At 36.8% G+C, this 18,245-nt stretch overlaps 1 protein-coding gene across 4 annotated transcripts in view; it reads right to left on the reverse strand.

The window, feature by feature from the left end:
• Window positions 1-18,245, reverse strand: part of FAF1 (Fas associated factor 1) — a 493,835-nt gene that overhangs the window by 135,929 nt on the left and 339,661 nt on the right. For 3 of the 4 annotated variants that reach the window (XM_058552367.1, XM_058552370.1, XM_058552368.1), the window contains 4 exons: window positions 17,364-17,582; window positions 11,183-11,278; window positions 1,471-1,597; window positions 436-499 (listed from right to left, as the gene is read on the reverse strand). In XM_058552367.1, the coding sequence (XP_058408350.1) occupies window positions 436-499; window positions 1,471-1,597; window positions 11,183-11,278; window positions 17,364-17,582 (506 nt within the window). The remainder of the gene's footprint in view (window positions 1-435; window positions 500-1,470; window positions 1,598-11,182; window positions 11,279-17,363; window positions 17,583-18,245) is intronic. The other variant, XM_058552369.1, reaches the window with a different exon arrangement.

An 18,245-nucleotide genomic window follows, 5' to 3' on the forward strand; every position in this document is an offset into this window, starting at 1 on the left:
GAAGAAATGCTAAATAATTCCAAAACAAAAATTAAAAGAAAAAAATTAACTTACATTTAAAATTTTTAAATTATCCTTTTATTTAATATTATTTTAAAGGCTATTTTGTTTGTTCTAGGATATATTAAAAATTAATAACTTATAACCTAGTCCTTTGGGGAATATAGTCAAGATATTAAATCAGTGATTCATTTATTGTATTTCTATAAAGATATAGAGATAAATACATCTCTGAAGTGGCAATAAATGGTTTACTAGCTATCTGACATTAAATACTATATGTTTCACTATCAGGACTACATAAATTGTTAAATGCATCTTCTGAATACTCTAAGGAAAAATTAAAAACAATCCATTTATGATTAGAATTGTTCCAGAAAAATCACAGTAGCATTAAAAGAACATCAATTTTATATATTAAAGTGCTAACCCTACCTTGAAGAAAACTCTGCTGCAAATTGTAATAAGGCTTCGTCTTCATTTTCTGCATTTTCTGGCACTAAAAAACAAACAAAAGAAAAAAACAAAAACAAAAAAAACAAAACAAGTAGACACAAAAAACAAACCACATAACATCTAATCCCACATATAAGAAATATATTCAATCAATAAAGAGGAAAGAAAATTAAATTTTAGCTTCTGTGATACATCTGAGGAGACATTTTAACTTGACACACATTGGAAGATTTCATCAGACCTTAAGTAAGAACCTTAAAAAAATTCCAAGCTCATAAATTTTGGAAAACCAACTGACACAATCTGCTAAGCATTTTAAACATGTGTCAGTCATCAATTAGGATTTCAATGTTTTCTTGAAATGACATTTTGTGATTAAATTATATAAAAGGATCTGAAAATTTTTTAACGACTTTACTAATCAAGAAAATAGTCAGTTTTATGTAAATATCACATCTATTTCTGCCCACAGGAGTTCCCTAATTTCACAGAGTAAATGAGCCATTTAAGGACTTATTTTAACAGTCATTTGCATGTAGCACTGCTTGCAATTCTACAATATGCATCTTGGAAAGTGGAAGTGAGGGATATGGCACATTTAGTTTACTGTTTTCCTTCTAAAGATGGATATCAGTGAATGGAGAAGTAATATTACTACTCAAAACTGATATCTCCAATAAGATGTGGGGAAACAAGTACAGTCACAGAAAGTACAGCTATTTGTTTACCAACCTCTAGGTTTAAAGAGATAGACTCATAACTAACTATACATATGAAGCAAAAGGTACATTCCCTTGCATTTTTAATGAATTTTACTAAAGCACTGGGAATCACTGGGCTTAATAAAATCAAACCTTAAGAGACTCTGGTTCTAATAAATAACGCCTACTTTCTATATTTTATCTTTCCAAACCTGGAAGTCAGTAAGAGATTTTTAAGTTCACTGTTCTTCCTAAGTTTCTGCACTAGGAGGGAGAATTATAAAGCTGGACCCAAAGAACGATTAATACTCACTCATTGGAGATTTTCTGAGAGCAGAAGATGCCATGCCGAAAACTTCTCCATCATCCACCCCAAATTCAGAAGCATCTTCAAAGTCATCTCCTTCACTATCACTAACCATATGAACATCGGTGCTTTGCTATTTAAGGAAAGTCCTGATTAGTTTCATACTGACTTTAGGAAATCAAATTCTAAAATATAAGTTCTGTAATCACAATAGGACATTATCATTATAAAAGTTTTATTAAATAAGAAGCCATTTGCTAGAGTAAAGCTTAATATGTTTTCTTTTTAAGGCTTACACATATTTCTAAACTTGCTGTGATACTCCAGACAAAAGGTTGGAGACTGAGGGAAAATGAAAGACGCTTAAAAACTCAATGAAGACAGAGATTTTTGTGTGTTTTATCCTCAGCCTATAGTACACAATTAAGCACTCAATAAATATTTGCTCAATAAACAATGAGATGGGTACAATCAGAGAGGCAAAGACAAAGTAAGCTAGTATATGAATCTTTCAAAAAGCTCACATTAATCTATGTTTGTCAGGTAGAAGCAATGGCAACATTTTCAAATTTGCCACTTCCTTACTGCAATGGTTCTCAAATTTCTCATTAGTGAAATATGCTGTACTCTCCTCACAGTGTTAGTGGAAGATAACATGAAATACACTACATATGACAGCTTTTTGTAAACCAAAGCTATTGAATATGAGATGTAATAATGACACTTGAATTTAATAAACATTCATCGAGAATTTACTACATGCTGGTCACTGATAAACATGCTCTGTTTATTTTGTTTTCAGGAACATCAGTTGTGGCTTAAGGTATTACAATTAAAAACATCAGCATCAAAATATGAACTGGCTGCTGATCTCTAGGTTAGAACGAGATCTCAAAAATACTGAGATTTAAAACACTTGAACTGAGTTGTGAATACCAACAAATATTTATGCATTGTATGAGAACGGGGGTCCCAGCAAGGTATCTGGCTAAATGCCTGTCTGTACAATGTTTAATAAATAAAGTCTACAAAGACTAATTAATAAGTGAAATTCCTACCTTTTAAAATATGGCACTATGTACTTAAGTTAGGAAAATAGGGAATCTATTTGATCCTTCAGTCTATGCAGAAGAGTCTAACTTAGAGATAAATAATTGCCAGAAAAGCACCAAGAGAAACCTAGAATCAAAGACTCATAAAACTTGGCTAGAGGGAATGTTAAGAGTTCAGCTAGTCATAGAATCATAGATTTTAAAGCTGGTAGGGATTTTAAAGATCTCTCATCAATGGTTTTCAAACTTCTTTTCACAGGGTTACCTTGTTCCTCTGGCCCCAAGCAAAATATTATGTAAAATTACAGTGCACACAATAGATAAGAGAAAGGCCACTGGGGTGATGCAGGGAGAGAACAATGAGAAGCCTAATGCTCCTGGACTTGGCCTTTTCTTCTTCATATCCCTTTGACAGCTGGGGTACCTCTGAAGGATCTCAGGACACCATGGAACAATTTTTAAAACTACTGATCTAGTGAGTCTAACAGCTCCAAATGAGGAAGCCAAGATATTTACTCCACTTGACTAAGTAGGCTTAGCATTTCCTCCTGGGGCATAACCAAGCATTAATGTCCAGAGTTATAACATTTTCCCTCTTATCTTAAAGACAGTCTTCCCAATGGTTTGAGTGGAGAAGGTAATGAACGTGTCCTTATTGGATGAATGAAAATGAATGGTCCTTGCCCTAAGCAGTCTATCTGCTATTCTGACTGTACCACAGTCTATTTCTCACAGAAGCCTTGGTTCTACTTGTGATCCTAATCTTACTATAGTGTTTCACTTTGCAGAGCCAAGATACCCACCTGATTTCAGCAATCCCACAGATTAAAAATTCAAAAGCCCCTCCTCATTTCAAAGCAGTGAAGGAGCCTCCTCTACAAAATAACACATTTACTAGGACCACAACTACGCTTGAATTCCCTCTGTTTCAGGCAGGCAAATATCTCGAGCATGAAGTTCCCTTGAACTTTGAGGCTCAGTCTTAAACAGGTAAAGGCTCAGGATCTAAAAGGTACACTACATGCTCCTTTTGGGTGCTTAGCCAGGTTCACAGGCAAGTGGAAAGAAATAAAGGTCCAAAGGACAAACCTTCTCACGTCCTTTATCAGCTAAACTATCATCTCAGCCTTCACTTAGTCTTGCCTAGTACTCACCCCTTGCTTTAAGAGGTATCAGGTTAAGAAGGAGGGCTGGAGGACACAGGGATGAAAAAGAAAGGGACTGTTCCACATATCATCTTTGTTTTCTCACTCCTTTTACCTTACCCCTCCACATCTATCCTTTCTCCTAAATTCACTTTTCAAATAATAGCCCCTTTCCATAAACTTTACCTCATGCTAGGATAGTGATTGTAATTTTGTACCTATGTAACCCATTATTCATTTTGTCTTCACAGAGTATAGAATTCCCAAATCTCTTAAGATCCCGGAAAGCGAAATCCTACCATGACAACATCTTCAAAGGGAGGTATCTAAAAAGCCGATTTTGTTGAAAAAAGTATATTTCAAACATGAATTATTGAAGTATCTGCAAGAATGAGCTACTTAATTATGTATAAGGAACTCCCAATCTCTTCACATTTTTTATCAGCCATCTAACAGGTTAGGAAAAGCTTTTTCAAAAAAATGAGATAAACAATCTTTTTTTCATTAATGTTTGCCGATGAGAGTAGATAATATCTTGGTTTAGTCATGGCTGCCCTAAAATTCTTTGAATCCAGAGAAGCTGTTTATTCAGATTTTAAAAACAGATAAAAAAAAATCTGTGATTCTGTTTTGGTTGTTTATTGCATTCATTTTTCCCCTGTGTCACTTAACAAACTTTTACAAACCCCTACTAAGTGCCACAGTGCCTGGATCTGTGTGAAAGACATAGTCTATGCTCTCTCAAGGAACACCATATAATATACACAGATAACTATAACACCTAGTGATAAGTGTTAGGACAGGTAAGTTCAGACGAGAGCACTTAACGCACTGGAAGTGGAAGGGATGAGGGCAAACTTCCCAGAGGAGATCATAACTAAACTCTTTGAGACAAAAGTTTAGAATTCATACATATTTGGCACTAAGGCAAGCTTATAACTGAAGCAGATGTTCCTTTCACCAGCTATTTATTATGTCGAAGCACCAGGTTAAAAGCCAGGGATACAGAGATAAAACATGGTTCTGGCCTTCAAGAAATTCCCATTCTAAAAGAAGATATATTTAGCTGCAAATATGTCTTTTTCAGTGTGATGAGAGATACAATAAAAGTATAAGCAAAGGCTATTGGAGAATAAAGGAGAGAATGATTAGTTATTCTAGGACCAGTGAAGAAGAGCGTGCCAGGCTTCACACAAGTATTCATATTTAACCCATACCTTTAAAAAAGACAGCAATGTTGTAGAGTGTGTGCAATGGATGATTGGTTGGGAGAGAATTGTGCTTTAGACAGAGAAAAAACTCAAGCAAGGAACTGGATACTTAAAAAATCAATAAAGAGGGTCAGCCCTGGTGGCCTAGTGGTTAAGTTCGATGTACTCCGCTTCAGCAGGCCGTGTTCAGTTCCCAGGCGTGGACCTACACCACTTGTCAGTGGCCATGCTGTGGTGGCAGCCCACATATAAAAAAAAAATAGAGGAAGGCGCCCAGGTGTTAGCTCAGGGAGAATCTTCCTCAGACAAAAACAAAACAAAGAATTCAGAAAAGCAAACTGAATCATCAGCTTTATGTATGGGAGAGGAATGTGGACTAGCAGTTAAGGGCAACAAGTTTGATAGAACTAGGTTGTGGCAGTCCTTAAACTAGCATGCTAAGGTATTTGGACTTTACGCTGATGGCAATAGGGAAATCACTAAAGCTTTTTAGGCAGAGAACTGTTCAAGGGAACAATTCTGACGGCTGTGTGTGTGTGTTTGGGTGGTGTGGTAGCATATGGCAGACTGGACTTGAAGACATAAGAAGGAGACTTATTTCAAAGTTCCAAACGAGAGAACTTGAGGGCCTACTCTTGAGCAGTAGCAGTGGGAATTGAAATGAAGAAGGATAGACTTAAAATATACTTCAGCCGAACTGATAGGAATTGTTGACCAATTAGATTTGAGGATGGAAAAAACGAAAGAGGCAAATATGACATCAAGATTTCTAGTTTGGGTAACTGAGTGGGTAGAGGAGGTCAGGTCTGGTGAGGGAGGATACTGAGGCCAGTTCTCAGATAGAATAATTTGAGGAAGCTGTAGGACAAACAGATAAAAACATCTAGTAGGCAGCTGGAAAAAAAATCTTCTTAGGAGCGGGGGAAACAGGCCCAGAAAAGATTTAGATTTGGAAGTAATTAGCATATAAATAACAGTTGAGGTTATAGGAATGAATAAGATCACTCAGTTAAAAAATAAAGGAACAAAAGTGATAAGGATAAGAGTTTACAGAATATGCATATCCATAAATATGTAAATATATATATAAATATTTCAATTGGTAAAGGAAGAGAACAGTAAAAGAGATGGAGAGATAGCTGTCAAAGATCAGAAAGTATACTGAGAGAAAGAATCTTAGAAGCAAGGTCTGAGAAAATTTCAGTGGAGACAAGAACTGTGAACAGGTTCAGCAGGATGAGAATTCAGGAAGAGACAGCTATAGTCTTAGGACAAAAACAACATGACAAAGAAATCTGAATTTATAATCAAAAGACCCAGTGTTGAATACTCTACCATTTTCTGTATGACTCTGGGCATGCGTCTTTGCATCCCCACTGCAGAATGTGATTAATATTGATCTACAAAGGTGGCTGTGAAAATGAAAACAGATGGCATAGCATGAAATCTTACAAAAACTATTATCTGACTCTAATAGTTAAATTTAATTTTAGTTACATGGTAGAAAGAAGCCAAGTTACAGTGAATTAAGTGAATAGAAGATGAAGAAATAGTCATCCATTATAGATTACTCTAAGAAGCCTGGCTGTGAAAGAAAAGAAAGATGGAGCTAAAGCTTGAGGGGCAGCCAGGTTTCAAGGAATGTTTTTTTTAGGATGAGAAGATATGAACATGTTTTTAGGATGAAGAGAAGGAATTAATAGAGAGGGAGAGGATAAAAATGCAAGAGAGATCTCTTACCCTTCCCACGTTGTGAGAAAGGCTAGTGAGGGTAGGATCAAGATAATGGGCAGCACATAAACTCCAACAGCAAGAAACTTCTCAACTAACAAATTAGGGTAACAAATTTGATGCCAATATAAAAATACCCTTATTTGAATAGCCAAAAAGGAAAGGTCATAAAAGTCTCGATGTATCAGATCAATTGGGACAGTTTCAAAGAAGAGCTGGTCCCTCAGTGACCAGAATGCACAGTTTTTGGCTTGAGTTGATGATGAACAGTAATGGGGAGACATGGTAAGTGCAGTTTTGTACAGAGTGAATCTGCAGTTAGCATTCAAATGGAGATGTTCAGGAGAAACTGGATTACTATTTACCTTGTCTGCCTATGGTGCAATCCCACTCTATGTTGGAAGGAGCCAATAGTATGTGCCATTGCACCACAGGTAGACAAGCTAAATACTTATCTCACCAAGTTTTAAAAATTGAAATACAGATTTTGGGCAATTATCTGAGTTCAATTTCATTTTGTTAGGTACAAGCTCCTTTACGGAAAAACTGCGTTCTTCACAGCTATATTCCCAGCACTTGAACCAGTACCAGGCATAGAGCAGGTATGCAATCAGTATTTAATGAATGAATATTTTATGTCACTTAAGCCAAAACCTAGGTATCATTCTTATCTCTTCCCTCTCTCTTTTGTCTCCCATAAATCCTATCCGTCACCGGTCCTACTGATTTTCCTTCCAAAATATTTCTTGAATCCATATCCTTCTCTCTTTTTACTAATGATGTTCTACTTCAGGATCTCATTATCTTTTGCCTGTACTAGTAAAATATATTCATATCTGATTTCCCTGTCTCCAGTCCTACTTCCCTTATAGCTAGCCACTGCACAGCAGCCAAACTGCTCTTCTTTAAAATATATATTTGGGGAAAAAAAATCATTCCCTCCTTAAAAGCCTTTTATGGCTCCTCCGAGTTCAAGTTCCCAACTTAACATACAAGACCTACTCATCTTTGCCTCATCTCTTCTTTTTTTGTTTCCCACTTCCTTTTGCATGAACACCAAACTGCACTCATCTCTCCCTATACACTCTATCAGATCATGCTGTTCCTCTGAATGGAATACTACTTCCATGTTTCTTCATTTGGCTGACTTTGTGACTCATTCTTTGTCATTCGATTTGGATGTCATCTCCTCTAGTCTTTCTTCTTCTCTTTTTAAAAAATATTCATTCACAAATAATTATTCTGTGGTTGGTATGTGCCAGACACTACACTAGATGTTAGGGCTACAGAGGTGGACACGGCTTTTAACTTGCAAACACTCTTGAAGGTTACACTCCTCCACATATTTGTCTTTCCCTAGTATCTTGTACTTGCCTCAATTTTTTCCTTAATTATACAATATGAAATTATCAGTTCAGATTCATCTGACTAGCACATAGTGAGTATTCAATAGATGTTTCCTTAACTGACGTTATAAATGAATGGTTTTAGCATTAACTACATTTGAAATTTGTTTTTTGTTATTCCTGGGGTACCCCTGCTCCTCCTTCACTATCAACTGAGGATTGGATAATTCCCAAGGAGCTTCGGTCCAGAGGGTCCCTACATTGTCCCACCCAAGCAGCTGGGAAGAGGGGGGACAGGTACCTAGCTAGATACCCAGAGATAATGGAAGATCATCAAGAGGAGGATAAGAAGGAAAGAGAAAATGTTGAATTATCATAAAGGAAATGTATTTGCAGGGCCAGAAGGAGGATGTAAGAAACAAAACTCCCCCAGCTAGAGGACACGTAACTATAATCCATAAAATTCAAAACTTGAATTCAACTACTGGTCTCAATATCTCCGTCCCAACTCAAGGCTTAATACAGTCAATAGCAAAACGGTAACTGTCTTGAAATACATGAAGTCATGTAGGAGAAGGGGTAAAACCAGAAGAAAGAAGCAGAACCACTGAGTGGAAGCTACAAGGACACAGGTTCCAGTTTAATACAAGGACAATATCAACAGACAGAGCTGCTCAACAATGGAACTGGTTGCCTCATGAGGACAGAACCCTGTCATTGGATATAAAATACAGGTATATTTTGAGGGGATATTTTCAGTGGGCTCTTTCAGCAAACAGACTGTGGTCCTAATGTTTGGAACCTAGAAGACATTACATAAATCTGTAAATGAATGAGGAATGAATGGATGGAAGAATGGAAATCAAATAAAAAATCTCTTCCAGTTTTATAATTCTATGACAACATAAAAACCAAGTCACAGCTTCTTTCTCATTTCTCACCAGCCCCCTGGACGAAGTATTTACAGTTAGCCAAGAAAGGAAAAATAATGGACTCACGCCAGATAATCAGATTTTAAGATATTCCCGAGGCTGTGGCTGTTTTAGTTTGGCAAAGCCTCCTAACTCCACTCTACCTTCTTCTCTAATACCTAAGGAGTGTACCAGCCCCACAAACACTACTCCTCATTGTATGGCACTGACTGCTTTCTGCTGAAGGGACCACCCAAGTAACACGTATAATGGTGAGGATGAGAGAAGCAAATAAAATAAAGTGAAAGAGGGGCCAGCCCCATGGCACAGTGGTTAAGTTTGGTGTGCTCCGCTTCCGGGGCCCCGGTTTGCAGGTTTGGATCCTGGGCATGGACTTACACCACTTGTCGGCCATGCTGTGGCAGTGACCCACACATAGAGTGGAAGAAGAATGGCAAGGATGTTAGCTTAGGGCCATTCTTCCTCAAGCAAAAAAGGAGGAATATTGGCAACAGATGTTAGCTCAGGGTGAATCTTCCTCAGCAAAAAAAAAATTAAAAAAATAAAATAAAGTGAAACAAGTATTTGTCCACCTCTTAGAGCATAGAATAATTAATAATTTTGGGTGGAGCTAGTTGGCCACCTTTTAATGTCAGTGGATTTATCCATTAAAGAGTTGAAGCATAACCTACTTTAGCCATTAAAAATATACTCAAGCACTAGAGGGGCCGGCCGGGTGGCGCAAGTGGTTAAGTGCGCGCGCTCCGCTGCGGCGGCCCGGGGTTCGCTGGTTCGGATCCCGGGCGCGCACCGAAGTACTGCTTGGTAAGCCATGCTGTGGCGGCGTCCCATATAAAGTGGAGGAAGATGGGCATGGATGTTAGCCCAGGGCCGTCTTCCTCAGCAAAAAAAAGAGGAGGATTGGCGGATGTTAGCTCAGGGCTGATCTCCTCACAAAAAAAAAAAAAAAAAAAAAAAAATATATATATATATATATATATACTCAAGCACTAGAAAGAAATTATTTCAATAAATTATTTCTGGCAATTTCTGCCAAGCAGTGAAACTCAATACCATTTTTTCTTTCATTAGGATTAGTGAGATAAAGTGCTAGAAAAAATGGTGTCGGCTCTTTAAAGGAAATTAATATTTTTAGAGGCCCAAGAAAACAGTACAGTAGTATTTGTAGCAGGGGCAAAACCTTCCCTCTTTGTGGATTTCTAAAAAATGGTAAAAACTAGAGTAGCAAATTATCATTTTCACAGGATGATCATAGACTAGAGCTCCACTTATGCAGTCCCATTTCTCTTTCACATATTTAAGTGATATAAATACATATTCAGAGGATGGCTGGAAAGGTCCTGTAGCAGCTTCCATAATGAGTGTCCAAAATATATAGTCAATTTAAATAAAAATTTGCAACCACATTTTGTATAGTATGTATGTAAGTGGAAAAGGTTTTACTGGACTCACCCAAGTTTTCGAATACTTGGATCACGCTCTAGCCTGAAAAACACTAATGTAAATACAGTTTTTCTGTGCTATTTAGTTATGACCTCTGTTGCACACACTTTTTAAGCCATGGTGATGACTTTTCCTAGCACGTAGTAGGAGTTCGATAAATACTTTTTAAATGGATAAACTATAATGTCCAGGCTCTCTTTCCCTTTCCCTTATAACCAAAGTTATAGTTGGACACAGAGTGCTATTTGTAGCCATGGAAAAGATAGTTGCCTTTTAACATCTTTCAGACCCACAAAGATACACACAGGCACAACACATACACAAATATGTTCAATCTAATCTGCCCCTCTTCTTTGTTTCTACAGCACCCCGTGGTGCAGTTATCACTGCATTTATTACATTATGCCATTATTATTAGTTTACTAATCTATTACCTTTGACTCTGAGCACCTTGGTATAGGTACATTGTTATTCATCTTTGTTACCTCGTATCAAGCACAATGCCTGGCTCATACAACTCAATGAGTTAAAGGACCTTGAGGCTCAATCCTAATAAATGTACTCAACCATATAGTCAGCAGCAAAGAAAATCCCTTTGTTAACCTGACAGTTCTAAGTAAAAATCATTTCAACCAATCCACCCAAATTCTGTCTGTTGAAACATGAAACTTATAAAACAAGAAGGAGCATATTAGCAATAACCTTGCATGGAAAGTTCCTGTCTTCAAGAATTTACTGGGACTTTATTCACACTACATTAACTTTCTCTATTCACTGCTATGGCAGATAAGGATAGGAAGTGGGCAGGGGCTGGAGGATAGGCCTTCCCTTCAAAGAGGCGCTGGCAAACAGGCTTACCTCTTCAGACTGCTCCCGGGCCTGTGCAGGTGAAGATCTTCTTCCCACTGTAAGTCGATGGCAGGGGTAAGAGAGCCCTGATTCAGCTAGACACATCTGCAAAAAATTGAATCCATCATTTGTAAACAAATGAGGCCCTGTTTCAACAAAAGGATTTTACTTTTTTGATATTTTCTATTACTTTTGAAGCTAAAATTGAAAGCTTACTCTAGTAGCCCAGGCATTGAACTACCAGGAAGGATTTGAAAATTTGAAATTTTTCCACAACGGAATGTTACAATAGCCAAGGCTGTTTTTCGTTAGACAATAGACTGGGGCTCCAGGAAACTGTAATAAGCCTAAAATAAAGCTAATCATATATATTACCTCCCTCCCCAGCATGTCTGTTACTTTTCTGATTAGCAGAATAATACCTCCATTTCCTAATTCCCAGGGCAGTATCTATAAATCTTTTTTGCAGGGTACTTAGAAGACTGTTTGCTGAAGGCAAAATAAAGTTAAAGTTTAAAATAAATAAAGTTAAAATTTAAAAATAAAGTTTCCAGGGGCCGGCCCAGTGACATAGTGGTTACGTTCACTTGCTCCACTTTGGCGGTCTGGGGTTTGCGGGTTCAGATCCCAGGTGTGGACCTACGCACCGCTCATCAAGCCATGCTGTGGCATCGTCCCACACACAAAATAGAGGAACTGGCAACAGATGTTAGCTCAGGGCCAATCTTTCTCACCAAAAAAAAAAAAAAAAAAAGAAAGGATCCACACATGGTAACAATGTCAATTATGTTTTAATGAATATTAATCCACAATTTCAGATCATTATTATAGCTTATGAATCTATACTGTATGTAAAGCACCTAGCACAGTACCTGGCACACACTCAGTTTACTGATTTATTACCATTATGATCTAAAACACTACCCAAAGAATCCGTCTAGTTTAGCCAAAACAGTGAGAGCAACATATATTTGCTTCTACTGAAGTTTATAGTGGGTCAGATATTAAATAACTATTTTGAGGTTGAAATTAAATTTGGGCAAATATGAGTGCATGTCACTTTTGTCTATATAAAAGAATTAAAACAATATTAAATAGCCAAAAGAGGGTGTTATTTTTGGTGGTCATGAAATGACACATGTGTATTTAATGTAATGATGATATAAAGTGCAGTTTCTTTTATTATTATTAGAAATAAAATAGGGTATCCACTAACACACTGAAAACATCCATTGGTAACTTTTGAGGATGTGTGAATTAAACTGACATATGAGGAAACCCAAATATCTCTAACTTCATTGGGACCAGCCAAAGACACAATAGTAGATTGGTCATAACTACAATTTGAACATGTGTTATAATCAGGCTAATTATCTGAAGATAAATTTTGGAATGGAAAATGCAAATGTCACATAAATATCCAGGTATTTTTAATCATGTGAGGTGTGTGCTGTCATATAGATTATACCAATAAAAATCTTATGTGTTTGATTATTGTTATTTTTCCTTTAGTCTTTTTAAAGGTTTTTGTTTGTTTTTGCATCTACATGTTTTGGCATTGTACTGTACAAATGCTAGAAGACCTGATTAATAAAAAAATAAATAAATAAAAGCAAAATTGCATCGATTCTGTCATTTCTATTTAATAATATTTATCAACATAATTGTCACAATTAGCTCAATTTACTTCATTTCGCTACGAATAAAAGCAAAGCTAAGTTGGATAAGTACAGGCTAAATTTCAAGGCACGTGACCTTCACAATATTTTTCATTTGAAAAAAGTCCTCTTGCCCCACCCTGAAATCCTCTGGTAATGAAATAGTAATGATGGTAAATGTCACTGACAATCAGAAGCAGTGTAGTGTAATGGAAAGAAACTTGAACCAGGAGCCAGAAAAATCTTGATTCAAGTACTGCCTAGCCTCCTGATCTTGGAAAAGTCATTTCTCTATCCTAAGCCAGAGTATCCTCGTTCATTAATTGAAGTGAGTAAACTCTGCTCTAATCACCTTAATGGACTTCTGAAAGAGTTAAATGTGATACGGTAAGTAAAAGCGGGCTTTGAAACTATACTGAAATAGGCATAAGAGCTCTTATCATTCCAATGATCATTATTTTTAGGACCTGGAGAAGAGAAATGTTATAATTAACTTTCACTGTGACTACTTTTGCATACAGCCCAGTCATGTGTAAGTTAAAAGAGGACATATTTTAGGAGGAACTGGAGGAAAGTGCTCACTACAAGTACATGGTAATACAAATGGGCTGGCTCCTCGATGGGCTTGTCTCCACAGTTATCAACATTAACCTTCCCTGTAGGTACTAAAAATTCCTGAAGATAAGAGTAGAATGGCCAGGACTTTCTTCTTAGTCTACAGCTGACCAAGTGGGCCCCGGCACGATCCTATTTCAGATCCTACTAATCACAATGCACTGAGGAAATTCAAAGGTCAGGAATTTCTGAGTTACTATGTGCCCAGCATTGATTAAATATAAGGCATAGTGTCTGTCCTAAGAGAACATATATACCAGTTGGGGAGAGAAAAGATGCACATAGGAACAGGTACAGAAAAGGAATACGAGTGAGTGAAGATGGGGTTATCTCTCCACTAGGTAGTCTCTGTAGGGCTGGGGACCCCTTGGAAGGGATCGTAGTTACTCAGAGAGTGATTTCAAGAAGTTAGGGCTAAAATAACTGTTTGCGGGCCGGCCCGGTGGCTTAGCGGTTAAGTGCGCACGCTCCACTACCAGCGACCCGGGTTCCAATCCTGGGCGCGCATAGACACACGGCTTCTCCGGCCATGCTGAGGCCGCGTCCCACGTACAGCAACCAGAAGGATGTGCAACTGTGACATACAACTATCTACTTGGGCTTTGGGGAAAAAAAAAAAGAGGAGGATTGGCAATAGATGTTAGCTCAGAGCCGGTCTTCCTCAGCAAAAAGAGGAGGATTAGCAGGGATGTTAGCTCAGGGCTGATCTTCCTCACAAAAATAATAATAATAACAATAATAATAATAAAGTAACTGTTTGCTAATAACCTAAATTTACATAGAAGATGTGAAGTCAAAAGGCTACATCCAGGCTGGCTCAATCACTCAATTGCCCAAAGACTATGAGCAAAATCATTTAGAATTTCTGTACTTCAGTTTTCTTACTTACAAAATGGTGTAATACAATCTGTCCTTAATTTACATAATAGGGTAATACAGTCTGTTCTATCTCCCTCACAGAGTTGGTATGAAGATCCTATGACATAACGTATGTGAAACCAAATGGTTATGTAATCATAAAGGAGCAATACTATTATCATTGTGCTATTTATTTTGCAAGAAATTGGAAAAAGAAAAAGTTTAGGACTGAAGGTTTGTTTGACTTCACAGTTGAAGATGGTTAGCTTTAAAAATTTAGATTTACATATATTACATTAGTTAATTAACCTATACATAATGGTAATCTTTCAATCACAAGATTGCTTTGACCTAATACAATGAAGAACTGTGACTCATTTTCAAAATATGTTTCAAGGCTTTATTCAGTTTTTTTTCTGGCCATGTTAGACTGTAATTCTCTGACTTACATCACAGATGCAGAGATTCAAAATAGGTTTACAAATTCAAGATTTCTTTATTTTATTATTTAATTCTATACCCTTAAACAAATGCCGCACATCTTGGGGTATAATCTTCTGGATGCTTGGGAATGGGTAGAAGTTGGGGGAAAGAGTGGAATTTTCATGCCTAAAATTTCACTGGCAAATTGATCCTACAATTAATCCTATTATATACATATAATGGGTTATGTTGTTGAATGTCATAGGAGTTTGTTATACATATTAAGACTTGATTAAGAGTAATTTTAGGTTTACAACAAAATTGAGAGGAAAATACAGAGATTTCCCCTATACTCCCTGCCCCGGCCCCTACATGCATAGTTTCTGCCATTATCAACATCACTCACCAGAATGGTGCATTTTTTTTTTTGGTGAGGAAGATCAGCCCTGAGCTAACATCCAATGACAATCCTCCTCTTCTCGCTGAGGAAGATTAGCCTTGAGCTAATCTGTGTCCATCTTCCTCTACTTTATATGGGACGCTGCATGGCTTGACAAGCAGTGCGTCAGTCCGCGCCCGGGGTTCCGATCCCGTGAACCCTGGGCTGCAGAAGCAGAGCACGGGAACTTAATTGCTACGCCACCGGGCCGGCCCCTGAATGATGCATTTTTTTTTTTTTACCAAGGATGAACCTACATTGACACATCATCATTATCCAAAGTCCACAGTTTACATTAAGGTTCACTCCTGGTGGTGTACATTTTATGTGTTTTGAAAAAGGTATAATGACATTTATCTATCATTATAATATCATACAGAGTATTTTCACTGCCCTAAAAATCCTCTGTGCTCTGCCTGTTTATCTCTCCCTCCCCCCCAACCCTGGCAACCACTGATCTTTTTATTGTCTCCATAGTTTTGCCTTTTCCAGAATGTCATCTAGTTGGAATCATACAGTATGTAGCCTTTTCAAATTGCCTTTAAATGCCTTAAATAGGCATTTAAAGTTCATCTATGTCTTGTCATGGCTTGAAAGCTCATTTCCTTTTAGTGCTGAATGATACTGCATTGCCTTGATGTACGACAGTTTATTTATCCATTCACCTACTGAAGGACATCTTGGTTGCTTCCAAGTTTTGCCAATTATGAATACAGGTGCTATAAACATTTGTGTATAGGTTTTTGTGCGGACATAAGTTTTCAACTCCTTTGGGTAAATACCAAGGAGTGCAAATGCTAGATCATACGGTAAGAGTATGTTCAGTTTTTTAAGAAACCACCAAACTGTCTTCCAAAATGGCTGTACCATTTGCACTCCCACCAGCAGTAAGTCCGAGTTCCTGCTGCTCCACATTTTAATCTTCTTGGCTTGTCTTCTGATTCTCTTGAAAGCAAGGACTTTCAGAGTCAGAGTGTCCTGACTTCAAATTCACTTCTGCTAGTCACTGTTCTATTATTTACTCCAATCAATCTCCAATCAAGTTTGAGTTTTTAATCTCAAACTTCAGTTTCTTCTTCTATAAAAACACATATTACCTTTCCTAACAGGCTTTCTGTGAGGATTGCTTAAAGGTGAATACATTTGCCAAACAGTAGATATTCCACCAGTTAGTGAATACTCTTAAAGTCTATTTGAAGTTTTTCCTTTTCTTCTTATAGAAGGTATTTAGTATTTTTCTTTAGTGTTTTCTTAGTATTTTTCGTATGCTAATGATTCTCAAAGTGTGGTCTACAGACATAGGGTGCTTGAGATCCTTTTAGGGGTTCCACAAGGCCAAAATAATTTTCATAATAATACTTAGATGGTTTTTGACTTTTTCACTGTGTTTCTATACTGATGGTGAAAAAGCAACAGGGGGAGAAACTGTGGCTACCTTAGCACAAATCAAGGTAGTGGTACCTTACTGTGCTGAAGTCTCCAGAGCCATGTTCTCACTGCTAAAATGCTAGTTTCACTTAAGAATGTCCCTGTTGAATCAGTAAAAATCATTACTTTTAATTAAACTTGACTCTTGAGTACTTATCTTTTAATATTCTATGTGACAAATGGGAAGTATGCATAAAGCACTCCCGCTATACAGCCGAGTATGATGGTTGTGTTGAGGAAAAAACACACTTGTGTAATTGTCTGAGTTTTGTGCTGAACCAGCTACTTTTTTTGTGGGACACTATTATTACCTAAACGACTGGCCGACAAACTATGGTTATTCGGATTTAAGTATCTGACGGGATTTTCCTCCAAAATGAATGAAGCAAGCCTGTTACTTCAAGAAACAAGTCTGACAATATTAATGCCAATGACAAAATCTGAGTTTTAAGTAAAAATTAAAATTTTGGAAAACTATCAGCCATCACGAGCTCAACAGCTTCCCAATGCTTAAAAACTTTTCTAATCAGGTCAGTGGTGATATTAACAGATGTGACTTTTTGATATCATATAATAAAATCTGTCAACATTAGAAAATCTGTGCAACTCAGAGGACCAATACTCTCCAAATGAACAATGAATGCATGATGTTATAAAATTGTGCAAGAGTAAAAGATCTATTCAAAGTGCAAGACAGAGCAATGGATTTTACTGTAACAAAGCACAAAAAGTACATTGATATGGCTCTAGATTCCACACTGAAACTAACCTTTAGAAAACTATCACTCATCAAGTTCTGGTTTTGTATCAAAGAAGAATATCCACAATTATCTGAAAAGACTAAAATATTCCTCCCTTTTCCAACAACAGATCTGTGTGAGGCCAGATTTTCTTCATATACTTCAACTGAAACAATATATAACAACAGGCTGAATGGAGAAGATATGAGAATCCAGTTGTCTTCTATTAAGCCAGACATTAAGTAGACCTGCAAAAGTGTAAAATGTCACTCTACTCAGTAATTTTATTTTTTGGAAAATACAATTAACTTTCATAACAAATGCTAGTTATATTAACATGTAATGGATTTATTATTATCTTAAATAAACAATTTTTACTCAATATTAATTTTGCATATAACAAATATCAATAGATATAATCCATACAATCAAAAGCTCTTTGGGGTCTTTGATGATTTTTTTTTAAGAGCACAAAAGGTTGTACTGAGACCAGAAAGTTGTGACTTGCCGAGCTATGCAATGGGTACACGTGAAACTAATTTTCATAAATAATAATGGCAATTATTTGAAACAACTGAGAAGCCCAAAAAGCACATTCTTTTGTGAAGTTTTAGAATCTTCTCAATGTTTCCCTTTATATAATTAAGAAAGTATACAAAGTTTTCCTTATAAACAAATTAAAATGAAATATTAAGACAATGTACAAAAGATAACTCCTAGGGGAAGGGGGGAGGGAGGAGGGTGAAAGGGATAATTCGGTACATGTGTGTGGTGATGGGTTGTAATTAGTATTTTGGTGGTGAACATGATGTAGTCCATGCAGAAACAGAAGTACAATGATGTACACCTGAAATTTTTACAATGTTATAAACCAATGTTACTGCAATAAACAAAAAATTAAAAAATAAAAA

This window comes from Diceros bicornis, chromosome 13 (genome assembly GCF_020826845.1).
Source record: "Diceros bicornis minor isolate mBicDic1 chromosome 13, mDicBic1.mat.cur, whole genome shotgun sequence".
Classification (NCBI taxonomy): Eukaryota; Metazoa; Chordata; class Mammalia; order Perissodactyla; family Rhinocerotidae; genus Diceros; species Diceros bicornis.